A 23069-nucleotide genomic window follows, 5' to 3' on the forward strand; every position below is an offset into this window, starting at 1 on the left:
CCGGTTCGGGCACGACCGACCTTTGGAAGCCGGCGGCAGCGGTGTGACTGTCGAGCCTTGGCTGCCAACGTGGCCCGTCCATCGCGGCTGGGGTGACAGCGGCGGCGGCTTGGGTGGGGGAGGGGGAGGGGGTTTGGGCTGTGGGAGGGAGGAGGGGAGACTGAGGCGGGGGCGGGTCGAAGACGACAGACAGGACGGCCGTCTGAGAGCGCCAGGAGGATTTTTTCGGTGATCAGAGACCAGTCTCCGGGGTGACAGATTACTGCGGTTAGGGCAGCGGCGTGCAGTATTGACGTCTGAAGAACGACGAACCCCAACTCCCGACATTTGCGAGCTCAGCTCTCAGACTCCACCAACCACAGACCGCTGCTTGCTAGCTGACGCGCTGACCGCTGACCACTGGCTGACCGCTGACCGGCCTGCCTGTCAGCTGGCTACCACCCGTCAAGCCGAGCGTTGATCAGATCAGCGACCAGTCAGGCCTAGTCTTGTGGGAGCTGAGTGCTGACCACCAACCGCAGTCAGTGAGCCGGTGAGCAATGTGACCACGGTGATTAACAGGTCGGTAACCTCGTCTTGATAAGGTCAACGAAAAAGTGACATGGGACACCAATGTCAGTGACCAAGGTCAGGGAACAACGACCGATGACCTATCGATATTGGTTCTGACCAGACCCGACTCAACTGCGCCTCATTGTTCGGTTACGGTCCGGATTTAGCCCAAGCTGCCCTGCTGCCGGCACGTAGCGACCCTGAGACCGTCGGACGCGGCGCACCGATCGCGTCGCGTCGGGACCACTGACCAGTTACGAACGCACCGTGCCGTCGGGACATTGCATTCGACGTGATGGCCCATCTCGCTTTATTGCGACCGGACTATTGGGAAATACAGCGTCTGCGTGAGCCATTTGGTTTCCGAAACTCGCGGTACGAGGTCCCCGCACAGGGTGGAGCTCGTATAATCCTCTGAAAATTCACCGTCTCAGTCCTGTGAACGGTTCTGATCCTCAGCGTGTCAGACAGAGTTGTTCGACACGCACACGCTCGGCGCGCGCGGCCGATGGATGCTCGCGGGGCGGTCTCCCGTGGGTCGGTCCTGCGGGGCTTCTGATCGCTCAGAGCCGGGCGCGGGGCTTCGCGTCGGCTGTTTGCAGCGATCACTGATGTGTTTGCGATGACGCAGAGCCGGCGGATCGGTAGCGTGGATGTGCCGTGCCGAGACGGGAGCTGCGTCTCGTCTTCCTACCACTGCACTTCCTCGTCTGTCTCCCGACGCCGTAGGTATCACATGCACCTTCTGACGCGGTGTCTTTTCTGTCTTCGCCAGGGCGTCTCAAACTCCAAACTTCATCCCTACGAAGTGCTTCGCCTTCTTCCAATCGCACTATCTCTTCCGCTTTCTACCGCATTAGCCCCTCATTTCTCCCGCACCCCAGTCCCCATGCTTCCCGCAGCAGTATCTCGACTTGTTCTCGCCGGCAATCTCTCCTGTCTTCCTCTACCATGCTCGTGAAGGCTGTACCTGCGTGTTTGGCGCCGCTGCCACCCCCAGTGATGCACGGGTTCTGGCCCGACGGCGATCGCTGATATATGATGGCGATAAAAACCTGTTGGTAAATACATCAACCGAGTAATTTACAGGCAGGGTGGTAAGTGCATAATGAGATGAGACGAGACGTTCTGGTTTCTGATCACTAGTGACCTGCTAAAAAATGGTAGTGCCACATGTGGCGAATTAAACATTCGAGAAATTCTGCTATGAATTGGCTCTTACATAGGGTAAGTGATACCAATTAGGTAACACATTTTGTACAGAATATTCCTGCTCATGATTCCAGCTATTTTAGCAATAAAGGTTGCTTAGTGTCAGAAAGGACCATGCGACAGCAAATATGACGTCATCACCCGGTTAGCATGTGACGTCACTCCAATCGGTCCGTCGCCAGCCGGCTGCTGTTGTTGGTGTCGTTTTTTGGCAGTCGGAACTCGGCGGGGCGGCGGTGTCACGCCGGATCGGTCCGCTCGGGCCGGGGCGGGCTCCGGGGACCCTCTTGGGGGGGGGGGGGGCGGACTGCGGGCCCCCCTGGGGGCGGGGAGGGGTCTCGAGGGCGGCACACCCCGGGTGGCAGGCCGACGAGCGCCGGAGGCGGCACACAAAGCCACACTCGTGTCGGAGCGCCAACTGGAATAGGCTCGTCTGTCAGCGACGCGCCGCGGCGGCCCGGGACCGCCGAGATGCCGGCACCGATCTGGCATTGCGGCTGTTTCGGCCCGGCCGAGGGCTGACGAGCCAACCCAGTTACAGTTGACTACAGCCAACACCGTCACCGTCCGCCGACGCGGTAAAATTCAAACACGCCATATATGTACATGAGCTTGAGCATACATAGGAGCGCCACTCCTGACACAATTTAGTTACCGGGAATGGTTGACCCAGACCTATTCAGCGCACAACAAAGGATATTCCATGCTCAGTATCGCTGAGCTGCTTAACAAGTAGCGACTGATAGGAAAACCGAGAACAATTACAATGATTGAATTGCATCGAAATTCGTATAATCTCAGTTTGAAAGCTAGAATCAAATTCGGCTCTTATGTCATAAAACGAATTACACAGACCTTGCATAAAATCAAATGCAAGGCTTAAGGTTTCCGAAGCTGGTTAGAGCGTTTAAAACAAGGTCCTCAAACACCTGTTCTCTTGATATTCGGAAGGCCGAACAACTGCTTTCATGGCACACCACGTCGCCTCGATTATGTTATCCCGCTGAGCACGGAGATTAAAGTACAAAACAGGCTGCCTGAAGTAATGAGGCTATTACGTTAACCTTATTATCGAAATTAGGCGACTGTTAGCGCTGGCGTTGAAATAGCGAACAAAATAGGCTAGCACATTCAGGTAAGCTTTCATATAGGTATCTCATTCCATTGCATAATAAATATGGGCAGGTAAGTATCCACTAGTCAATCATGTATGCTGGCTGCTGGGAAGGTCACTCCGTTCAGCGGTCAGCTGTCAGATGGCTGCATAAGCCAAAGGTCACTTCACCAGTCAGTACATTCACCAACACGATCTTCATAAGCCGATAACGCAAGACATCTCCGGTCGGCACTTTTCATAAACCACCTAAACCACAGAACCCGTCCTGGGTAAAAACGAGTAGGTATCCGACCGGCCGGTAGCCGGACACTTTAGAGGAGCTGAGCGCCCGCGCCTCGTCTCAGCGGCAGGTGAGCGACCCCGGTAGCCACCGGTCAGCACGAAATTCCACAAACGAGTCCGGCTGTTGGCATTGGCAGGAGCGGCCAAGTGGCCCGTCACCGTCACACGGGCCCGCCGCAGCGGGCGGGTGGCTTACGGATCAAACCGTACCAGAGATCAACAACTGGGAAACTAGCGGACACCGCGGGCACCGCGGGCGGGCGGGCTGATCACGGGCTTACTCCGGAGCCGCGAGGCGGTGGCGAGTGATCAGCACTGGGGAAACCAGTGGACACCGTGGCTGGCGGGGCGGAGCGGGAGGGGAGGGTGGGGGGCTAAAGGATACCGCCGTGCAAGCGGGTGTTTGGTCAAAGCCGCTGCCTGTAGAGGTCACGTCACTGACCTTCCTTGTTTGAGGAGAACAGGTGGGATCACTGGTATGATCTATGAAGGGCTGCAGGACCACCACTACACGGACTTCGGCTCTGGAGTAAAGCATACGATCCTTTAAGGTTTCCATTTCGAAATCGCAAGTGTTTTTCCTACAATAAATTATGCACTTTACTTTTAAAAGGCGCATCCTACACATCGACGTTCTATACGGGTCGTTACTCACAATACCTTGCTCATGGTGCGTCTGGGTTCCATCATCTCCAACCACCGTCATTTACAACGGTGACGACATTCCAGGCTAAGATCCCCTGTGTGTAAAACTGCCCTTGTCTCGATAAACTGGCGGGTTTGCCGGTCCGTCCAGCTCATTACCTTTCCGGTGACACACACTGAACGCTGTAGGGGGTCCCGATGACAGAGCTGACCCCACTAATTGCGTGTGACAGGCGCGGCAGTCGTCATCTTTCCGCGACATACCAGGCCTGGCAGCGTGACACGGCGCCGTCATTTGGCACCACTGCGCCGAAATCGCCGCGAAAACGTCATCCCAGACGAGCCTATCAGCGACTGCGAGAGGGCAAAGGAGCGATCTTATACCTTTCTTTGATCGACTAATGACTGCCCACTAATCAAAGAATGAAAGAGGCTCTCAGCCATCGCCAGAAAAGATTAACGCTAGATTTAAGGATCATTGAGCGAATTAGGCCGTCACATATGATAGAATATTAAGTGTGATTGGTATTAATCGTCTCAGAGTGACCCATTTCATTGGTAATTTGTTGCACATTTTACGGCCAGATAGGTGATAAAAAGGGATGCTGTTAGCTCGCACATTCATCCACATCTACATTCTGTACTACATACATACATTTCCCTGTACACTTACTTATGTTCATATTTAGCTCCATCACTGCAGCTAAAATATATAAAACACTATGCAAAGAACAGTATACACGCATTTAACTGTACAACTGTTGAACTCCATGGCAGAGGTTCGATCAGGTGATTTTGGATAAGTCTCAATACATTTTCAGATTCATTACGCTATTTTTCACCATGTTCTTCAATACTTCGTAAATTCTTCGTTTAATTTAGCTTGGACACCACCGAAGGTGATATACACATATCAAACAGTCTGAATGTGTTTTGGACGGTTCCTGCCGATCGATGTCATACTGCTGCCAATGTAGCTCTAAGAGCAGGATAAATGTTGATCTAATACAATAATAACCGTAACTCTCACCGAACGTTATTTATAGCCACCAGTGCAAATAAACAAACCACAATAATAGGAGGGTCGATCAATCAGAGACGTTGGGCTGATCATGGCCGTCAGTCAGCTCAGGACACGGGCGAGGGCGGTGACACGGCTGCACAACACACTGCAGTCTTAACTCGTCACTGTGACAGCTCACGGCAAGCCATATACCACTACCAAACTTTTACATCCCCGCATTGACACGGAAGGCTTACTCGTTTGGCAAGCAATTCTGGACTGTTGTTATTAATACTCTTCTTAGAAAAAGTAACTTTCCGAAAATCCGCCGCCGGCAATTTCCCACGAGGATGCCGCGGGCGCAGTTTTTTTCTGGGTTGCGCGGGCTTTCTTAGCACTGATCACGTCTGAAACTAATTGAACTGGCGCCGCTGCTGGCCGTCCAATGAATAAATAATCCGTCGACACGCGGCTCGGCTCAGCCCGGGCCCCTCCTGTTGACGCGCCGCGCCGGGACGCAAACAAACCTTACACCACCGCCGCCGGAGGGGACAGCCGCCGCCGCCGCCGCGACAACCCGACTTCAATTCTCTGCCGAGCTGGTTGAAGAAGAGCGACATCGGCATAAACATTCGTGAGCATAAAAAACACTTTTATTTATTACTAGCCATCAATTTCCAAGAATGAATACGGAAATAATATTTCAGTTGCGAACGTTATCAAGTTTTGACGATATCCTGCGCCCGTGTTTCAGAGGAAGGTGATGCAATTAACTGGGACGCTCTCAGATACATAAATTCCAGATGCACGCATAATTTAGGAGCCGCCTCATACTGTCGCTCAGAATTATCAGAAAACTGACGTTAATATAAATGCAGCTTCTGGTCCGAAGGGGCGCCAGGTGTTTTCCAGGGCCCAGCCGCTTCGGCCTGTCCCGTTTCAATTCAGCGCACAGCCAGAATGACGGAATGAAAAATAGTGGGGGGCAGCTGGTGCGAATGGTGGCCCGTAAACTGGCCGCCGGCCCGCCGCGCAGCCCGACATAACGTCCAGCTAGCTGACATCGATTGGAGACAGTCTGAGATATGACAGACATGATTCATGCATAATATTATTAGATGAGCCGCCATGACGTTAGTACTTCTTCTGAGACGTAATTGCTTAATCAACCAAGCACTAAATCGCATGCCTAAGGCCGACCTATACAAGAATGAACAAGAAATATGCTCAACTTGCTCAGCTTGCAAGCCTTGCAGGCATGTAAGGGAATTAAATAAGATCGCAAATCGAGTGCAAATGTTGAAACCAATTTGCTGAATGTTGCTGCTTCTCATTAACATTAGCTATTTAAATAGCAGGGCACATGATGCACAGCTATTCTGCCGGTTCCTCCAAATTCCACAAGGTACCGCTTGTGCAGGGCCAGTATGCATTGAGGTCAATCACACGTTTGGTCATCCACGATGAAAATTGCAGCACAACGGGACGATTAAAAAAAGTTTTAAAGCTCATTGATAGTTCATAGCAATTGCCGCATTGGAGCCGTCCAATGTAGTGAGTCGCAACCGAATGTTGGCATTGGTTCGGCCACGGATCTCGCAAGGTCCGGCAGTAGGCTGATTAGTTTTTCACGTGGAGGGCAGCAGCAGTGCGCGCGCTCTCCGATGATAGTTTCAGCATGTCAGCATAATATAGAAGAATAAATTAACAAATAAAAGATTCATCAAATGTCTTATTTCAATTCAAATTTACTTCAAATCCTGTCCAGGATATGCAATCCCGTATAGGTGGATGCGCTTTTGCTGGGTAATACAAAGCACACACCGTTTTGCTAATTGGCTGTGCCGTGTTATACGGGCGCTGAGAAATGTGACACGGGCACGCCCACGGATCTGCGGAGTGCGGACCGTCTGAGAAAGAGAACGAAGGAAGATGGCGTAATGCACATCATGAACAGTGGACATCTGCCGTACTGAGACCTCACAAGGTAGTACGAGCAACGAGTTTTGTACGAGCAACAAGTTCTGTAATGACATTTTGCAATCTTAAGTTTTGAATTTAATTTAATGTAAAGTATAAGATTAATATTAACAACATAACATTATATTATCAAAATCAAGTTATACAATATAAATTCAAATTCAGCACGCTTCTGAGTGGAAATTGTTATTTTTTATTCTAGTTTCGGTCAGCTTTGTCAGTTATCATTCCGAGAGCTATTCAGGCAATCCGTTTTGCTGCTTATTTTTCTAACCCGCTTTACCGTGCCCGAGTTGCCCGCAACCTGTTGTGTTCGTGGCCCATTTCATGCAGCCGCTACTATCCCACTGTGCCCTGATTCCGTTTCACCTGACCGCACATCCGCTCTGCTCTGCTCCGCCCTCCCGTCCGGTGCGCTCGTGTGACCGGTGTTTCCTGCCCCACAGAGAAGCCACCGTCCGAGGCCACATTCCGCGGCGCCGAGTACATGACCTACGACCTCACCAACACGGGCGGCGGCGCCATCGCCAGCACCAGCGACAACCTCTCCATGTTCTTCAAGACGGCGCAGCCCAACGGTCTCCTCTTCTACACAGGTAAGGGGCGCAGTTGTCAGAAACATGAATACATAGCAAACGCCTAGACTAGCGCCTGGTGCACTCGCTCCATAAACTGATGGAAACCATGTTTAGCATTATTGCAACACATATTTTGAAGCATAATTGTACAATGTCTTGCTTCGATACTGCATTGGAATGAGTTATAACAGCAAAGTTCACAGCGGGTTATAAACTCCTTTTGACTGCGGCTTATTTTTCAAATAAAAGGGGAATTATATGAAATGACACAGCAGTCGGCGGCCTAACTAGCATGCATGCACCATGCATACTAACAAGACCATATGGTCCAAACGATGTCGTGAACATGTGAAATAACACAGCACAGGATATTACTTCCTTATGCAGTTCGTGGGCCATTTTCCAGCTTATCACCTCACTAAAACCCAGTGGCAGTCATGTCTGGTTACCATTCACCACAGTCCCTCATTATTATCATGACTTAAAATGGGTAACTTCGGCCCGTGTCCCCACATTCCTATTTCGAGCTGTACCTCATGCTCTTTGCACGGGGCAGTCATGGCCCTTACTCGACTGATCTGCTGTCTTTAAAAACCAGGTCGACCGGGTGACTCCTCTCCGTGCAATGCACTGCACCCTATCCTCGATGTATGTTGACGGAATCAAAGACGGGTGTTTGTGTAGTTAGCTTCACCCCCCCCCCCCCGTCCTGTTACAATCGGTCACGGAGCACCGCTGGCCAGCCTCCGTCAAATGAAAAATGCATCTTGGCTACACCACCACAACGGCATTGAGTTTAGTCCAACCTCCAACTAAGCTGCATCAAATGAGGAGAACCAAGCTCTACCAGCATCAAGTACCTTCGACAACAGAATGACCGAGGGACAAAACATTCTGTCCTGCGGATGGAGAGGCTGAAGCGGATGTTCTGACCTGCGGATGGGGAGGCTGATCAGTACTTATAGCGTTCTATACCATCCTCACTGGCCTCCTGATGGGCCCCTCTCCGTCGCGGCAGAGGTTGCTCAGCACAGGTCCCGGGACAAAACAGCGTCCGTCGAGGACAGCGACCCTGCACGGCGATGTGGTGTGACTGACGTAGGCCCGTTTAAATTAGATTAGGCAGCTCAGTTGGGCGGCAGCCGGTCTAATTCGGGCCGGGGGCGTCACTGTGGTGCTGGCTCTATTGCTGGCCGCGAGACGAGTGACGAAGTCGGACGGATCAGCAGCGTGGCAGCGGACCAGGCACCAACAGTAACACACGCTGCCCCCCTCCCCGAGCACGGCCCCGCCCCGCTGGGTAAGGGGGCGGCAACCACAGCACCGCCAGACTCCGCGAGTGCGATGGAAAAATACGTGCATTTTGAACTGAGAATTGTAAAGCCTCTTCAAAAAGTGATGGCAATTTCAGCAACAGGTTGATTTTACAATCAACTTATCAAATTAAAAAAAAAAAACACAAAAAAAAATATAAGAAGCCTTTAGGAATTTTGGGAAAGGATTGGCATCCGGTTGCAGGACAACAACTCTATTGAAACTCAGGAACTCAGGTCTCAGGACAACAACTGACCTAGGATGAATATCCCTAGTTGAAATGATTTCCCATATTTTGCCAAGCCAACATATGTTTTACGGACAAATGACAATAAATATAAAAAGTAATTAATTTCAATAGAGCGTTGAATACACTCGAGTACGAAAATGCCTGAAATTTAACAACAATCAATCATTATAACATCAATCTTAAATCAATTTCATGACAAAATATAGAGCCAAACATAGCGATTAACTCCTGCTCCTTTCCGACCAGGGAGTACATACGGGCCAGTTGACCGGGACTCGTGCAGAGGAGCCGGGGAGATGGGGCGGGGCCGCGGGGTGCAGGGAGAAGGAAGCGCCGGCCGGGGAGGGACGGCACGCAGCGTGTATTGATTGCCGGGTAATCGGCCGAGCGGGACCGAGTGACCCGCCAACACCGCCCAACAGCACCAGGGGGGGGGGGGGGGAGGGCTGCTCCCGCGGGACCAGAGACACGGGTTCGGTGATTACAGAGACCCGGCAGTGTTCACCCAGGGTGCTGATTGAGTAAGAGTTACGCGGACATTTTTAAACAGGATAGAAGGGCTGACAAAACTGATGAATCAGATGAATATAACGGTGAGCGTGTCATGCCTGTGACGACTGAAACAGCATGCGAGCAACAGCAGTGACAGGAAAAACAAACTCACAGAAAACAATGTAAAAGGATGCCACCATCTATCTCCTAGCAGTTACGACCTGAGGACGGATGCTGTCGGCTCCACAGCATGTGAACCACAGACTACTTGGTCTGTGGCCCGACATAAGTCCGTCCGTTGGGGACCGTCAGAGACGCTCCCTCACACCCCGAGACAATACTGGGATCACGACCTGTCACCCGGGACCGGCCGGCGTCCGGGCGACCCCGTGATGGATCCGTGCGACCCCCGTGATGGATCCGGGCGCACTGTGATGGATCCGGGGATACCGTGGTCACCGCCGGCCTACCACCGGTCTGTCCGGCTCAGAGGGCTGTCATCCCCAGACGGGCATTGGACGACATTGGACGAGCGCTGAATAAGAGACCGACGGATATACACGGCAGGGCATGCCGTAGCTGAAGAACCAATAGCACTCAGGATGAATGGTCGTTGCGCCGGCGGATTGGCCCGGGCAATGTGGCAGACAGAGCCTATCAGAGACTATTGCAGCCACTGCTCCGAGCCGGATATTACCAGCCGCTCGCAATGAATGGGTCGATGAATGCAGATCAATGAACAAGTTCCAATGAAAAGAGCCTTGTGACCAAATTGTGACCGAATCTGTTTGGACACGAGCCAAAATCAACACTGCTGGGCTAATGACGGATTATCCATGAGTTTCTGTCGCGCTGCGACGCACAAACACAAAGAAACACACCAGTAGTCGGCCAATGAGGAGCCTCGTGGCCTCTGGCCCGGTCGATCCAGACGGCCCCCGAATTGCCGGAGGCGGTCACGTGACCGGTGCAGGTCAGTGTGGTCGCGGGGGGAGGGCGGGGAGCGGGCGGCGCCAGGCCCACCCACACAGAATGCCACTTTTGCGGACAATGTGGGCAGCTGGACTCGCTGTTCAGCTGCCCATGGTTTTCGTAGAACAGACTGAGAATCCTCAGACATGGTTATGGTCTCATTTGCATGTAAATTGCAAATTAAGCTTGCCCTCAAGCATGTGTGTTCCAGTAATTCGCTTCAGGAATGAAACGCTACAGTTTTGGAGGTTGTTCAGAGATATAACACAGCGTTCTGCGGCACAATGACTCAGGCTCCACCACGGCGCCGGCGGATGTTTTGTGATCTGCGCCGAAATAACCGAACGCATATAACTCACATAACCTACCCAATATATATAGTTTATCAATTAAAATACCCACAGGAACCCAATGACTGTTGGCAAAAGGTATTTTAAATCATTTCTCAATAAACCCTGACGTATTTTACATTATCTCAATGAGCGTTTATGCGTGCGGGTTGAGAGATGATCCGAATATGACCGCTAATGTGGCCCGATCTGCTTGCTTTTCGCAAGGGACGGAGACGATTCCCTCCCACAGTTGGTTGATATGGACTCTGTTTTCGCAGGGGACGGCGACGACTACATGACGCTGTCTCTGATGGACGGCGGTATCAGTCTGGCCGTCAGTCTCGGCAGCGGGGCGCTGCGCTCCAAGGTGAGACCCCGTCACTCAGAACTATCTGCGCCGGGCGCTGTGACACCGCCCGGAGGGGTATATCGGCCACTGACAGCGGGGTATCGGGCCAGTCAGTGCTGGTTAGTGCTGTGTAACTAGCACTGGCCGGCGAGGTATCTGACCGCTGTCAACGCCAGTCGGGGCTGTAACGCCGCACCGGCTGGCGGACTAGCCATGACAAAGTGGCACCGACCGATGGGGGTAGCGGGCTATCGAGCCAGCCAGCGCTGTTCTATGCGAATTTTCGGCCGACACCTTGCCACTGTCAGCGCCGTTCAGAGCGGGCCGGCGAGTGACACGCTCTCAGCTCAGCGCTCGGCCGCGAGCCGCCGCGGCTGTTTAACGCGCGGCGCGCGGCGGCCGCTGAGAAATTGGCCACAGCCGCGCGCCCCTGGTGTCAGATGGGAATGGAACGGCGGCCGCTGACAGCCCGTTGACAGACGGGTGGCCGGTGACAGTCGCTGACAGACTGCGGCGCCCACGACAGACACGGCACCGGGGGCCACGCCACCTTCTGCGTAATTACACGAGAAAATGCGGCGTCGGTAGCAATTATGACGGAGGAGCAAAGGGAAGCATAAAAATGTTAATTGATATTGAAACGGGCTAAGTAAGCGAAATAGAGCTTGACGGATTTCGTCCACATAGACCAATGACGATTTATGACAATCTATCCGAATGTTTTGCTCCGCACGATTATAACGATCAAGCTCATTCGCAACGCTATAGATGAAAAGGGCACTGAACAAGACGAAGGATTAGTAAAAACAGACCCTATCGTTTCGGGCACACCACGTCAGTATAAAGGACAATGTCATAGATTTTCTTCGTTCTTCACTAATCCACATCTAAAACACCAACTAGTTTCATCTCATTGAAATAGCCACTGCCCATCTCACGCCACCAAATCGTTTCTGCGGCGCCGGCGACTCACGCCCCACCTCGGCTGAGCGGTTGCCCGCGGCGCGGACCGGTCGGCAGGCGGTCGGCGGTCGGTCGTCGGTGACCGATGCGGCTGTTAGCCGGGCTGACACGGCGCCTGCTGTCATATCGGCCCCCGGAGACGGGTGCCGAGCCGAGATCTGCCGCGCCGCGCCGCGGGGCGCCGCCGCACGCCGTCGAGCCGTGCCCGGGCGGCACCTTGCCAGCCGCGGCGACGCCCAGGCCACGGGCGGGGGCATCGTCATCCAAGCCCGGACCGACCGGAGCGTCGTCAAAAGGACGGGTTAGAACACCTTCATCCAGCTCGAAACGAATGTATAGGCACCGCCAACACTATCCATGCCACGTAGAGGACCCTTCTACGTCGGGGAACTGCTCAATGCGTAAAGCTCCTCTCCGAACTGCGTGTGGCGAGATTGATTTGCCCAGGTCAAGGACGCCCGCGCTCGTCCGTCGCTGTCGCCGACACGCCACAAACGTCGCAGCCTTGTGCCAGTATAAATAAGCGCTTGTGCATGGCTGACCTTATGATTGACGGTGACTGGCCGTGACGACATGGGCACGGGGTGTGACGGCGGCACTGCCAGACCGGCCGCCGGGGGTCGCAGTCGAGACCGACAGAGAACGTCGGCTCCGACAGAGTCATCAGGGGACGGGTCAACGAACGGAGGACGGGTCATCGGACGGAGGGCGAGGAGTGGGCCGACGAGGGCGTCCGGAGACCAGTGATGGAGTGCTTATGGAAACGAGGCGTCACGAGAAAAGCAATAAAACATTACCTAATCAGAAATACCTAATTAGGGTTGATGACGCCGATAAATGTGGGGAGCACATTTCGAAAAGAATGGTTGATCAGTATGAAGTCTTGTGTTTTCAAAGAGCGAGATGTTGAGAATATTCATATTTTTAGGTAATTCTGTAAAAGGTAAAAAAGGTCTTCATAAACACTTATTTTTAATAGTTGAGGAACGGGTCTGTACAAAACCTTGCTAAAGCTTCTAGTATTTATCAAAATTCCCACACTTCCAGAAACATAGATTCAGATTTACTCATCTATAACTTATCTCATATGGTTCAGAGAAATGAGCTAGCATCATCTTTCGACGGAACAGTACCCATTGCTTGACACTCGCGCACAACAGCCCAGGTACTTTCCATAATACACCATATCTCACGTCTTGAATCGCCGCGCTGGTGCGTGCCTGCACACATAAGCTCCGTGTTTTCGCGAGCGGCGTCGTTTCGGACGCGGAGGGTGACAGGATGTGTGGGATTACCCTCGGAACCCGGCCGCGTCGCGCCGGACGAGCAGACGCACCACACCGGGCCGTCGACGGATTTGCATCGCGGATTCAGATCGGTATCGCGGCGAGATGACAGGCGCATCGCGGATGAGCGATGAGCCGAGCCGGCGAACGGAATGATAAATGAAGGTCAACACACCGCAGAAGACGACGCCGGCGAGAAGATAAACAACGCCCGAGTTTCTCGACTGTTAGTCTCGCTAAGACGAAAAGGTCAAGGTCGTTCCGTTTCTTCTGTATGCCAAAGCCCGACACTAAATGCGGTTGAAGTTCGTCAGTCTTTTTTATTTGGACGCTCTCAGATGTAATTTTGGCAGTCGTGGGAAGGGCTGGAAAGCTGCTTCAAAGTTGGCGGGATTGATGCACGCATAATGTCGTCTGTCCAGTGTTCCGTGACAGCAGAGTCGGGTCCGTGATCACAGGATCTTACTCCATTACCACAGCCCAATGTTCCGTGACTGCAAGGTCGTGTTCTGTTACCAAATCTGTGTTTTGTTCTGCGACTACATGCTCGTGTTCCATTATCACAGTCCAGTACTCCGTCGTGACCAATGCCATGCTTCGTGAGCCCACAGTCCAGTGCTCCGTTATCAAATTCTGCTGCTCCGTGACGGCAGGATCGTGCCACATTGCCAGTCTTGTGTTCCGTGACTGCAAAGTTAAATTTCGTAACTGCAGACCAGTGCTCTGTGAGCACAGTCCTGTGTTCCGCGAGCAGTGTCCCGTGACCAGAGTCCAGTGCTTCGTGACAAAAGTCCAATGTTCCGTGACCACGAGGTCGTGTTCCGTGATCAATCCAATGTTCCGTGAACCCGGATCCTGTGTTCCGTGACTACAAGGCCGTGTTCCATTTGCACAGTCCAGTGTTCCGTTACTGCAAAGCCATGTTTCGTGACCGCAGTGCAGTGTTCCATTACCACAATCCAGTGCTCCGTGACTGCAGTGTCATGTTTCGTGACCGCAGTCCCGTGTTCCGTGACCGTCCGGCTCGGCACGGAGCGCCGTCTGCACGAGCAGCCAATGAATCTTCCGGCGGGATTATTGGTTCGAGCGCGGCGCCGGCGACCCGAGCTCCACACCAATAAAGGGCCGTCCAATAGCGGCACTGCCGGCCGGCGCGCGGCCGTCCGGCGCCACCAGATTGTAGCGTGAGCCTTTTCCACAGCGGCTCCCTCAGCCGGGCCATCAAGGCTGATGGGCCACCGACAATGCGCTCCTCAGTAGCCCAGCACACTATGATGTCGGCCACCCACCGCGGTAGCAGTGTTTACAGCACCTGTTATCCGAGGACAGTCCTGATGACATACCAAGTACCCAAACCACGATGTGTTGATGTGTTTGTCCCCCGAGTCTCGCCAACAGTTCAGTTTTGTTTGTTTACGTATACTTTGACTGACTATTTTTCACCGTCTCTACTTCGCACAGGTGCGCCCGGTCGGAGTCAGTTTCCATGACGACCAGTGGCACAAGGTCACCGTCAACAGGATGGCCAAAGAGGTAAGGATGACCTACCTGAGGTCACCACTTTCTCGACCTGTCTCCTGCCCTGAGCGAGTGCCGGGAGTCGCGCTCAACTAACACACGAAAGCATGCTTGCAGCCTGGCACAGGCTACACCTTCTTTGTGTGAGCGTTTGTACAGATAACTTTTCATCACTTCCCAGCATTCCCCTAATTGTTAAATTTGTAACTTATATTTAACGTTAAATGATGCCTATCGGAGCCTGCGAGGGCGGCTGGTGATATATAAGTGGACCATTCCTGGCGACCAAAGTCAAGTCACCGCGATCACGAGAAAGGGCTAGGAGGGGAAAATGAAGTGAGAGCCGTCCTCACCGAAAAGAGTCGCATAGAATGGTCCCACAGTAAATGGATGATTGAGAAAGACACTTGGGATGTTTAATCACTGGAAGAGCATTGTTAGATACTACACAATATGTGGACAATAAAAAAAAAATTATCTCGTTAGGCGGCACGGGCGGACATCGATAGCAGCGCCTCTATCGGTCACTAGGGAAAGCTGGGCTGTAGGCGACGATATACCGGCTGAGTTGTCACACGTTGAATAGGTTTATAGCCATCCGTCTTGTGAAAAAGTTGAACTTTTGCCTTTAATATTTCTACAGGCAATTTTAGAAGTGTCTTCACATGGATTACAAAACCGTTTAGATTATTGTATTCACTTCAAGCCTTCCCTATTGTTCTTGATGATGCGGGAACTATTTCTAATTAGTGTTTCTAGCTTAGTAAAAGAACATACTGTGCAAATGATGAAAAAAAACATAAATAGAAGATTTTAAATGCAATTTTCTCTGACAATTAATGGTAAATTTTCTACATATCAAGGAAAAGGTGCATGCTAACTGATAATTTAAAGTTCTTGGGGCCAGTTGTTTTCTTCTTTTCTTACGTCGCCCCGATGGCCGCGAATACACTTGTGATAACGCCCATCGTCAGTAGCACTTGCTGATCTGACAGAGTATGGTTTAATGACGCGAGGTTCCAGCTAAAGCCAAAGAGGGATTGAACGGGATAGGTACAGCAAATCTCTGCTGCTCCGAATAGAGCCATTATCACATGTAGAGGCATTAATGGCTCTATGCCAATTAAAAAAGGAAAAACAGTAAAATTGCTTGCGACAATCGACATCAATTCAACTTATGTAAACATTTTTGTAAAAAGTTGTTTATAAGCAACAAATGAACGATGCTTACAGGTGATTGCACTGTTTTGCTTGACATTGTGGTCGTTGACGTCAACACTTCAGCTTTCACTCTCTTCTGCATGAAAAACACGATAACAAAATCTTTGTAAGAAACACTGATGCTACTAATGCCTTGCCTTGCCTCAGGCCTTGTCAGGTCTCAATTTTCAGCGTGTCTGTTTGTATGTGCGTGTGTGTGTGTGTGTGCCTGTGTTGTGTCGGCGTGCCTCGCTAACGAACCGGCGGGCTTGTGCGCTTCACTGGGAGCCGCGCGCACAGCTTTCCGGCCGAACCTGACACGATGGCTTTTTCCTTGGCTGCCGCAGCTCGTGGGCTCCGGACACAGCGTTTGCTATGTAAGTACCGCGCATTGCGGCAAATGTGTGCTCTCTGAGTGCGGCCGATGGAAAATGTTCTTTGTAACTAACACAAGAATATGTGTAATGAACGGTTCCCCCGTATAGGTACTATATTCATAAGTAATAAGCATTGACGGTTAGTCGCTAAACCGCATCATTTCCCTTTTCACTCCAAAACTTTTACCATCGTCCCCACAAAGACTATCGCATTTCACTTCAACAGTCAAAGACGCAGAGCCAATTCCTGAACTGTCCAAGAGCCAGCAACTTGATGGCCACTCAGGATGGCACTTGTGAAATCTCTCTCGATACCTGCAACCTGACCACGTCTCTGGAGGCGGATGACGTCATTCATTTCTCTCCGGAGTTCCCTGTTCATCCGCAGCATAGTTCAGACGTCAGCGAGTGCGAATTCCCTGTAACTGATCATCTGGGTAGCTCAAGCTGTCATACCCACCACCAATCGCCAACATGGCGTCCCAGATCTCGCCTGGAAAGACCGCGTCCCATCCCGCGCTCTCTGGGTATTCCCCGGGTCCGTCCCAGTGCAGCGAGGTCACCGCCCCGTCACCAGTCAGGTCCGCCGGGTCGGGCGGGAGGCTCCGAGGGCTGCCAGGTGATGGTCAGATGGAGGGAATTGGGACAGCTGCTCCATGGAGAAGATAGCTTGGGTTTTCCTCGTGTGTAGTTGTGTGTCAGAGGTATATGATGAGGACGTGTTGCGCAACGGAAAGCCCGACAGTTACGAAATGCCTGGCGTTGTCCGGCGTGCATGTAAATAGTAACCTGGAAAAGTCATCAAGATTGTGTTATCCGGGTCTAATCTTAACCGTAAAACATCCCTTATGACATCTACCTATGTGTCATCCGTATGATGATTGATTATGTCTTAAGACACACAGGCGCGGATACAAGGGGGGGGGCCATGGGGGCCATGGCCCCCCCCTTGGCCGATTTTTTTTTCAAAAATAAAATAAAAAGTTAAAAAGTAAAAAAAAGCTGAAAAGGGGGCCTCCTGAAAATAAAGTGGCCGAAATCCGATGAGTTTTTTTTTTTAACCTACCCACTTAGTTATTTCTTAGAAGACTAGCTGAGAAGACTTCTTTGTTAGAAGATTGGTAAAGCTTTTCATAACTTGGAGGTCTCTTATACTCACAGAGATGACCACTTTTACAGGGCCTCCTAACCTGCACAGAGGGCCTCCAAGCCTGCACAGATGTTGAGATGTTGCCTGAACAGCTAGATAAGCTCAATAGACGCAGTTTTTTTTGGGGGGGGGGGCCCAACAAGTGGGAAGATGGGGCCTCCAACAGGTGGGATTATGGGGGGGGGGGCCTCCTGGTTTCTAATGGCCCCTCCCTTGGAGATTTTCTGGATCCGCCCCTGAAGACACATAACTTATGACAGATGTCAGTTGATGACACATAAGCTGACCTTCAAGCGTACCGGGTGACCTCTGAGTGACCCAGAGCGCCCCGTCTTCTGTAACGTCACCGGACAGGACGTCTGCGGCTGACCGGGCGGTGACCAATGAGCCCACTCGGCGGGGGGGGGGGGGTGGGAGTGGGGTCCCCGGGCACCCACCCACCACCCCTAACGAGGCCGCGGCGACCCCACTGACACGGTGTGACCGATGGCCGGCGGCCGCGGCCCGGCCGTCACCGCCAGCGCCGACCACAGACCGATGGCCGGCGCCGCACGGGTGCTTCAGGGCCGACCACGCCCTGCGCGGCACGCCACGCACGGCGACACTCCTTCAGCTGGCGACAGCGGCCCAACAGCATCTCCTTCACAGAGAACTGGTGGCGCCAGAGGACCCGGGCAGTGGTTCCGAGAGGTGGAGTGGAGTTGACAGGCGACCGAGGAGGTCCCTCTCGGAGCGAGCTGCTGATGACTCAGACACGGTGTCCCTATGAGAGAACGGCTGGGATACAGCCCGGAGAAGTGCTCATTCAATGACAGATCATGAGAACACTTGGAACTCTGAGCAGATGACGAGGGATCCAGGAAATGACACTGCAAATCAGAATGTTACATCGTGTTTATGAAACACACCAGACATGTATAGAATCTCGTTCAATAGTTCGCAATGTTTTCGGTCTACACACTTAGCAGGGATTCACTGGTTTTCTATTTCACTGAAACACTTCAGCACATTTGAAGTATTCTGCTAAAGTTGTCCAGAGCACATTCATTAAAACTTGCCGAGCGGAAAACAGTTGCGTCGCTGCCTGATGACGCATAATGTGGACCGAAATGAGTTCGCTGGCTGCCGCGCCAGACACTGTCATCTCCGCTCGGCGCTGCCGGCAGTAATGATGGCTTCACTCGGGCGGCCCATTGGACTCGTAAGGGGCCGTCCACTCCGGCCGGGAGGCCCCGCCAGGCGCTGCAGACAGGCCGACTGGTACATGGAGCCCGCTACTGGTTCTGTGCAATACTTACAGTGACCTAACAGACTGAGCAACGAGAGTCGCATACGCTGATGCATTGGACGATGTTAGGTCGAATGTAAATAAGAATGGACGTGGAAAGGGCCAGCTAACGCGGTCAGCCATAAATAGCGCATTGGCATGAATTCTGGTCACGCGAGGAGTTTGTACTTTGTATGTACCATACCAACTCGTGCAAACTCAGATTACGTGACGTTAGAAGCTGACTCCCGAGGAACCGGAGACTATTCGATGATCAGTCTGCGAACCTGGTGCCGAGTCGGCATATGACGCAATCAGCCCTCAGAACCGACAGTCTTGCTGACGGAAGGTGAATAAAGCGGGGCTCGTCAGCGAACTAGACAGGTGGCAAATTCAGGACATCTTCAACCAATAGAACAGACCAGTCTTGTTTGAGTTCAGCTCTGATGATGCTATATTATGGCTTGAACATTTAAACAGGCCCGGTACTGTCAGGCAGTGTCAGTTGCGAGCGGACATCTCACTGCTGGCAGAGTCTCTCAGCTAAATATTAATGAGAGATGCCGGTGATATTAATGATCTAGCATGCGACACACCAGTATGTATATTAATCTATCTGGCGACGAAGGCAAAACACCGTGTGCGAGGCAGTCCGGGCATAAGATTCGGCCTTCGGAAACAGCGCATTGTTTACGAGTCCACAGGTCATGATTCGTATCCAGAAACCTGTCCAGAAGCATTCGCATAAGCCATAGCCCATAAGCCTCTCTTTCGTAGAATTAAATATGCGTGTACTTATGTATGTGAACAGTGTATACGCAGTCCACCTCCACACGTCCACATACTATAAAGATATACCTAATTGACGAGCAATCAAATTTCTTCATGGATTGCAGTATTTTAACTCACAAAAAAATGAAGATGACATTCGTTCTCGGAAAAACAATATTCACATAGTAAAAGGGATGAGGGGAACGAAAGGGATTAAAAGAGGAATGCTTTTTTTTTAGAGGCATCATGGACAAAAATAGGAGCCCGAACTGAGCCATTGCCTATATGACTACATTTACAAATAACCACCACTAAGTCCTGCTGACTCGAACCACTGCTACATACATACATCCCCTCCGACGCGAATTTCGCAACCAAAGATGCATCCTGCCAACACCGTAACCACACTCCACAGATGTCCCCTGACCCAAACCGATGCATCCCTCTGACTCGATCGAGTCGATCCACATGTGGCCCCAACTACAGCCAAGACCGTCCCCCCGCTGACCCCCCACTCTGCGGCCACAGGTGTCCATCAACGTGGATGGCGTGTACACGGAGCGGGGTACCACGTCGGGGCCCTTCACCTACCTCACGTCGTCGCGGCTCTTCGTGGCCGGCAGTAACGACACGTCGAGTCTGCCCGGCAGCCAGGCGCGACACAACTTCGTCGGCTGTCTCAGGAAGGTGGGTGTACCGGCGCGGCGTGACACAGCCCTGCGGGGGAGGCGATGTATGGTCAGAGCGGAGCACGGCTTTCAGTCTCTGCGGTCCCAATCGGCAGCTTCTGACTGCAGCCAAAGGTCGCCGAATGGCGGTCCTAGGTCTCAGTGGACCCGGTGTGGCCACTGCTCAGAGTCGGGATTCTAAAGGTCACCCACGGGGCCGCAAGGGAAAATGTGGCGCCGAATGGACCGAACTTCTTGATATCAGAGTAGATATATGGGGCGTATAAAAGTCACTTGTAATGAAAGTTTAAAGTAGTAGAGAATAACATTTTCGGAAAATAATATCGCAGGCACGAATAAACATAAATCAGACAGCTAAAGAGAAAAGGAAACGCGTAAGTGTCATTAGAGGGCTACCCATGACAAGAACACAGCAGTTGCCATTTCAGAGGCGTTTTTGCATTCAGCATCATTCCCAAGCATAATCCTACTCTCATATATCTACCTGCGGGGTAAGCAGGCAGGGTCCGACCCAGAGTATATAGAACACCGTCCGACCCACCGCTGGCAGAACGGGATGGTCAGCAAGAGCCATGCCAGAGCCAGAGGTGAAAGGAGAGCCATGCCCATTGTCGACTCTGCTTAGCATAGGTAGCCCGACCCATTCATACACACTTCGACCACGGCCTGACCCCTTCTCTATTCACCATGTTCCAGGTCGAGTACCGGGCCGACTCGTTGCACCTGGACCTGATCGAGCTCAGCCGCACCGGTAACCCGCTGATAGCCGTCCAGGGCCGGGTCGAGTACATGTGTCAGAGCATCGAGGCGGCCGACCCCGTGTCCTTCGCGTCCCGCGGCTCCTACCTGGTGAGTGAGGGCGAGTGGGACGTGCTGAAAGATCATCTTTCGCGTCCCGCGGCTCCTATACCTGGTCAGTGAGGGCGAACTGGACGTGCTGAATGAACTGTTGGTGTCAGGGTTTTGTCTTCTTTGTCCCAGCAGGCTTCCGACAGGGCCCGACAGTGATTTAAAAAACTGGCGGTGTAGCTTCAGGGGTCTAGGTTAGGTATGAACCGTTATACTACCTTGTTTGTAGTCTTCATGCTAACAAAGTGCCAAACTGCTTTCTGGTGCTGTTTTTTTACATTTAAGTTCAACCATTTTTTGTAGGCTGCTTACGACAGGTGTTTAGTCATCTGTTTTCTCCCCGTAAAGGACGACCTGTGGTGACTCTTTCACTCCATTATTTGATGAACTAGACCGTCACTGGGTTCCTCGAAACTTTGATCATGCAAGGATGTAAAGAATTAAGCAATATAATAGTTCTATAAAGTAAATTAGCGTCTTAATTTTACCAAAGTTACCAGAAGTTAATTACAAGACGGCAGTTATATTTGTAATTGCAGATATGATACGTAGTGCCATGTAATGCCAATCCCATTGCAAAACAACATGGTGCAATGCATTATCAATCCATTAGCAAACTTGACAAATGCACTTATACCGCGGTCGACTATGACCATGAAAGCTACAAAGCTGTCAGGCGCTGTAATTCACTTTAACTGGAACAAATAGCCACGCAGCCACGTCAAGAAACGTTGACTGCAGCGTTCGCTGTCCCGTCACCTTCGTCAGCAGTATTACGGCTATCCCGCTGGTCACCCTCTGAGGCCTGTATGGACCCGGTCTCTAGCACATAGCACATAACGTCTGCCAGTGTCCCCTGTGTGCCGGAGCTGTTACGTAGCGCCTGCCGCGGTCGCCTGTCTGCCAGAGCTCGTATAGTGCCGCCCACGTCGGGCCATGGTCGCCGATATATACGACAGGAGCAGGTGTTGCCGAGCCGAGACAATATGCCCCACCCTGTCAGCGAGAGACCAGAGGCGTCCACCGGCCCGGCTGCGGCCTCTCGCCTGTGTAATTGGACTGCTGAGGTGGCTCGTCCTCTACAATGGCAGCTGCGCTCGTTAAATGATCTCCAAAACCTCAACCTCAGGCAGCGGAGGAGAGTGAAAGGCTCAGTGAAAGGCTCAGTGAACATTTGCTGAAGCGCCCGGTCACAAAGAACGCCAACAAAGGCGGACCATCCATGATCTTGTGAGGGGTGCGGCCGTTGGCGGTGCGGCTGAGTCATCCGGGGCCGTCTGCAGAGCGGGGTCACGTCGGTCGGTGACCTCCGGGCCGGGTCCGGGCCGGTCTCCGTCCCCTCAGCCTGCCTCACTCGATCGCTGGCCGGGCCGGCAGCAGTGCGGCCTGAGACCCATCGATCGACATCGGCCGCCGGCCCGCTATAGTGGCGGTGCCGTCAAACTTTGTGACGGCCGAACCCCTCTGCCCCAGCAATCCTAGCTGCCCAACAGCTCCGCGCTTTCTACCAGTTCTGTCGGCCACTGATTCCGCTGGCCTAGTTTCGTTAACTGCTTTACACAATCACCCGCCGCTGACCGCTGAACTCTCAGTGCCTTTCCCACTGCCGTGCAGTGCGGCCATCTTTCACTTCGACTGGGCTCAATGGCTGGTGCCAATGGTCCTCACACGCTTCAGGCACTCTTGTCCACTGAAGATACTCTATTCTGTCCATCATTAGCGTGGTGAGCTACCGAGTCGCAGAAGGGGATGTCGGTCACATTAAAGCTATGGCATTTTCTTATAAAAAGGTCCTATAGTCGGTCAAGTGCGTATGATGCCTTTAAAGTGGTCCCAATTTAAATAGCTTGCAGCTTTCCTTGCTGCGTCTATACATGGGCAACGACCTGATGTACGACTTCCAAGTTCTAACAGCACATCA

At 52.2% G+C, this 23069-nt stretch overlaps 1 protein-coding gene across 4 annotated transcripts in view; it reads left to right on the plus strand.

The window, feature by feature from the left end:
* The window catches only part of LOC122366430 (neurexin-1-like), an 88633-nt gene that overhangs the window by 16974 nt on the left and 48590 nt on the right, over positions 1–23069 (plus strand). For all 4 annotated transcript variants that reach the window (XM_043338674.1, XM_043338675.1, XM_043338676.1 and 1 more), the window contains exons 3-8: positions 7238–7387; positions 11008–11096; positions 14789–14860; positions 16393–16422; positions 20139–20297; positions 20996–21148. In XM_043338674.1, the coding sequence (XP_043194609.1) occupies positions 7238–7387; positions 11008–11096; positions 14789–14860; positions 16393–16422; positions 20139–20297; positions 20996–21148 (653 nt within the window). The remainder of the gene's footprint in view (positions 1–7237; positions 7388–11007; positions 11097–14788; positions 14861–16392; positions 16423–20138; positions 20298–20995; positions 21149–23069) is intronic.

Source organism: Amphibalanus amphitrite, unplaced genomic scaffold (genome assembly GCF_019059575.1).
Source record: "Amphibalanus amphitrite isolate SeventyFive unplaced genomic scaffold, NRLGWU_Aamphi_draft 000805F_arrow, whole genome shotgun sequence".
NCBI lineage: Eukaryota > Metazoa > Arthropoda > Thecostraca > Balanomorpha > Balanidae > Amphibalanus > Amphibalanus amphitrite.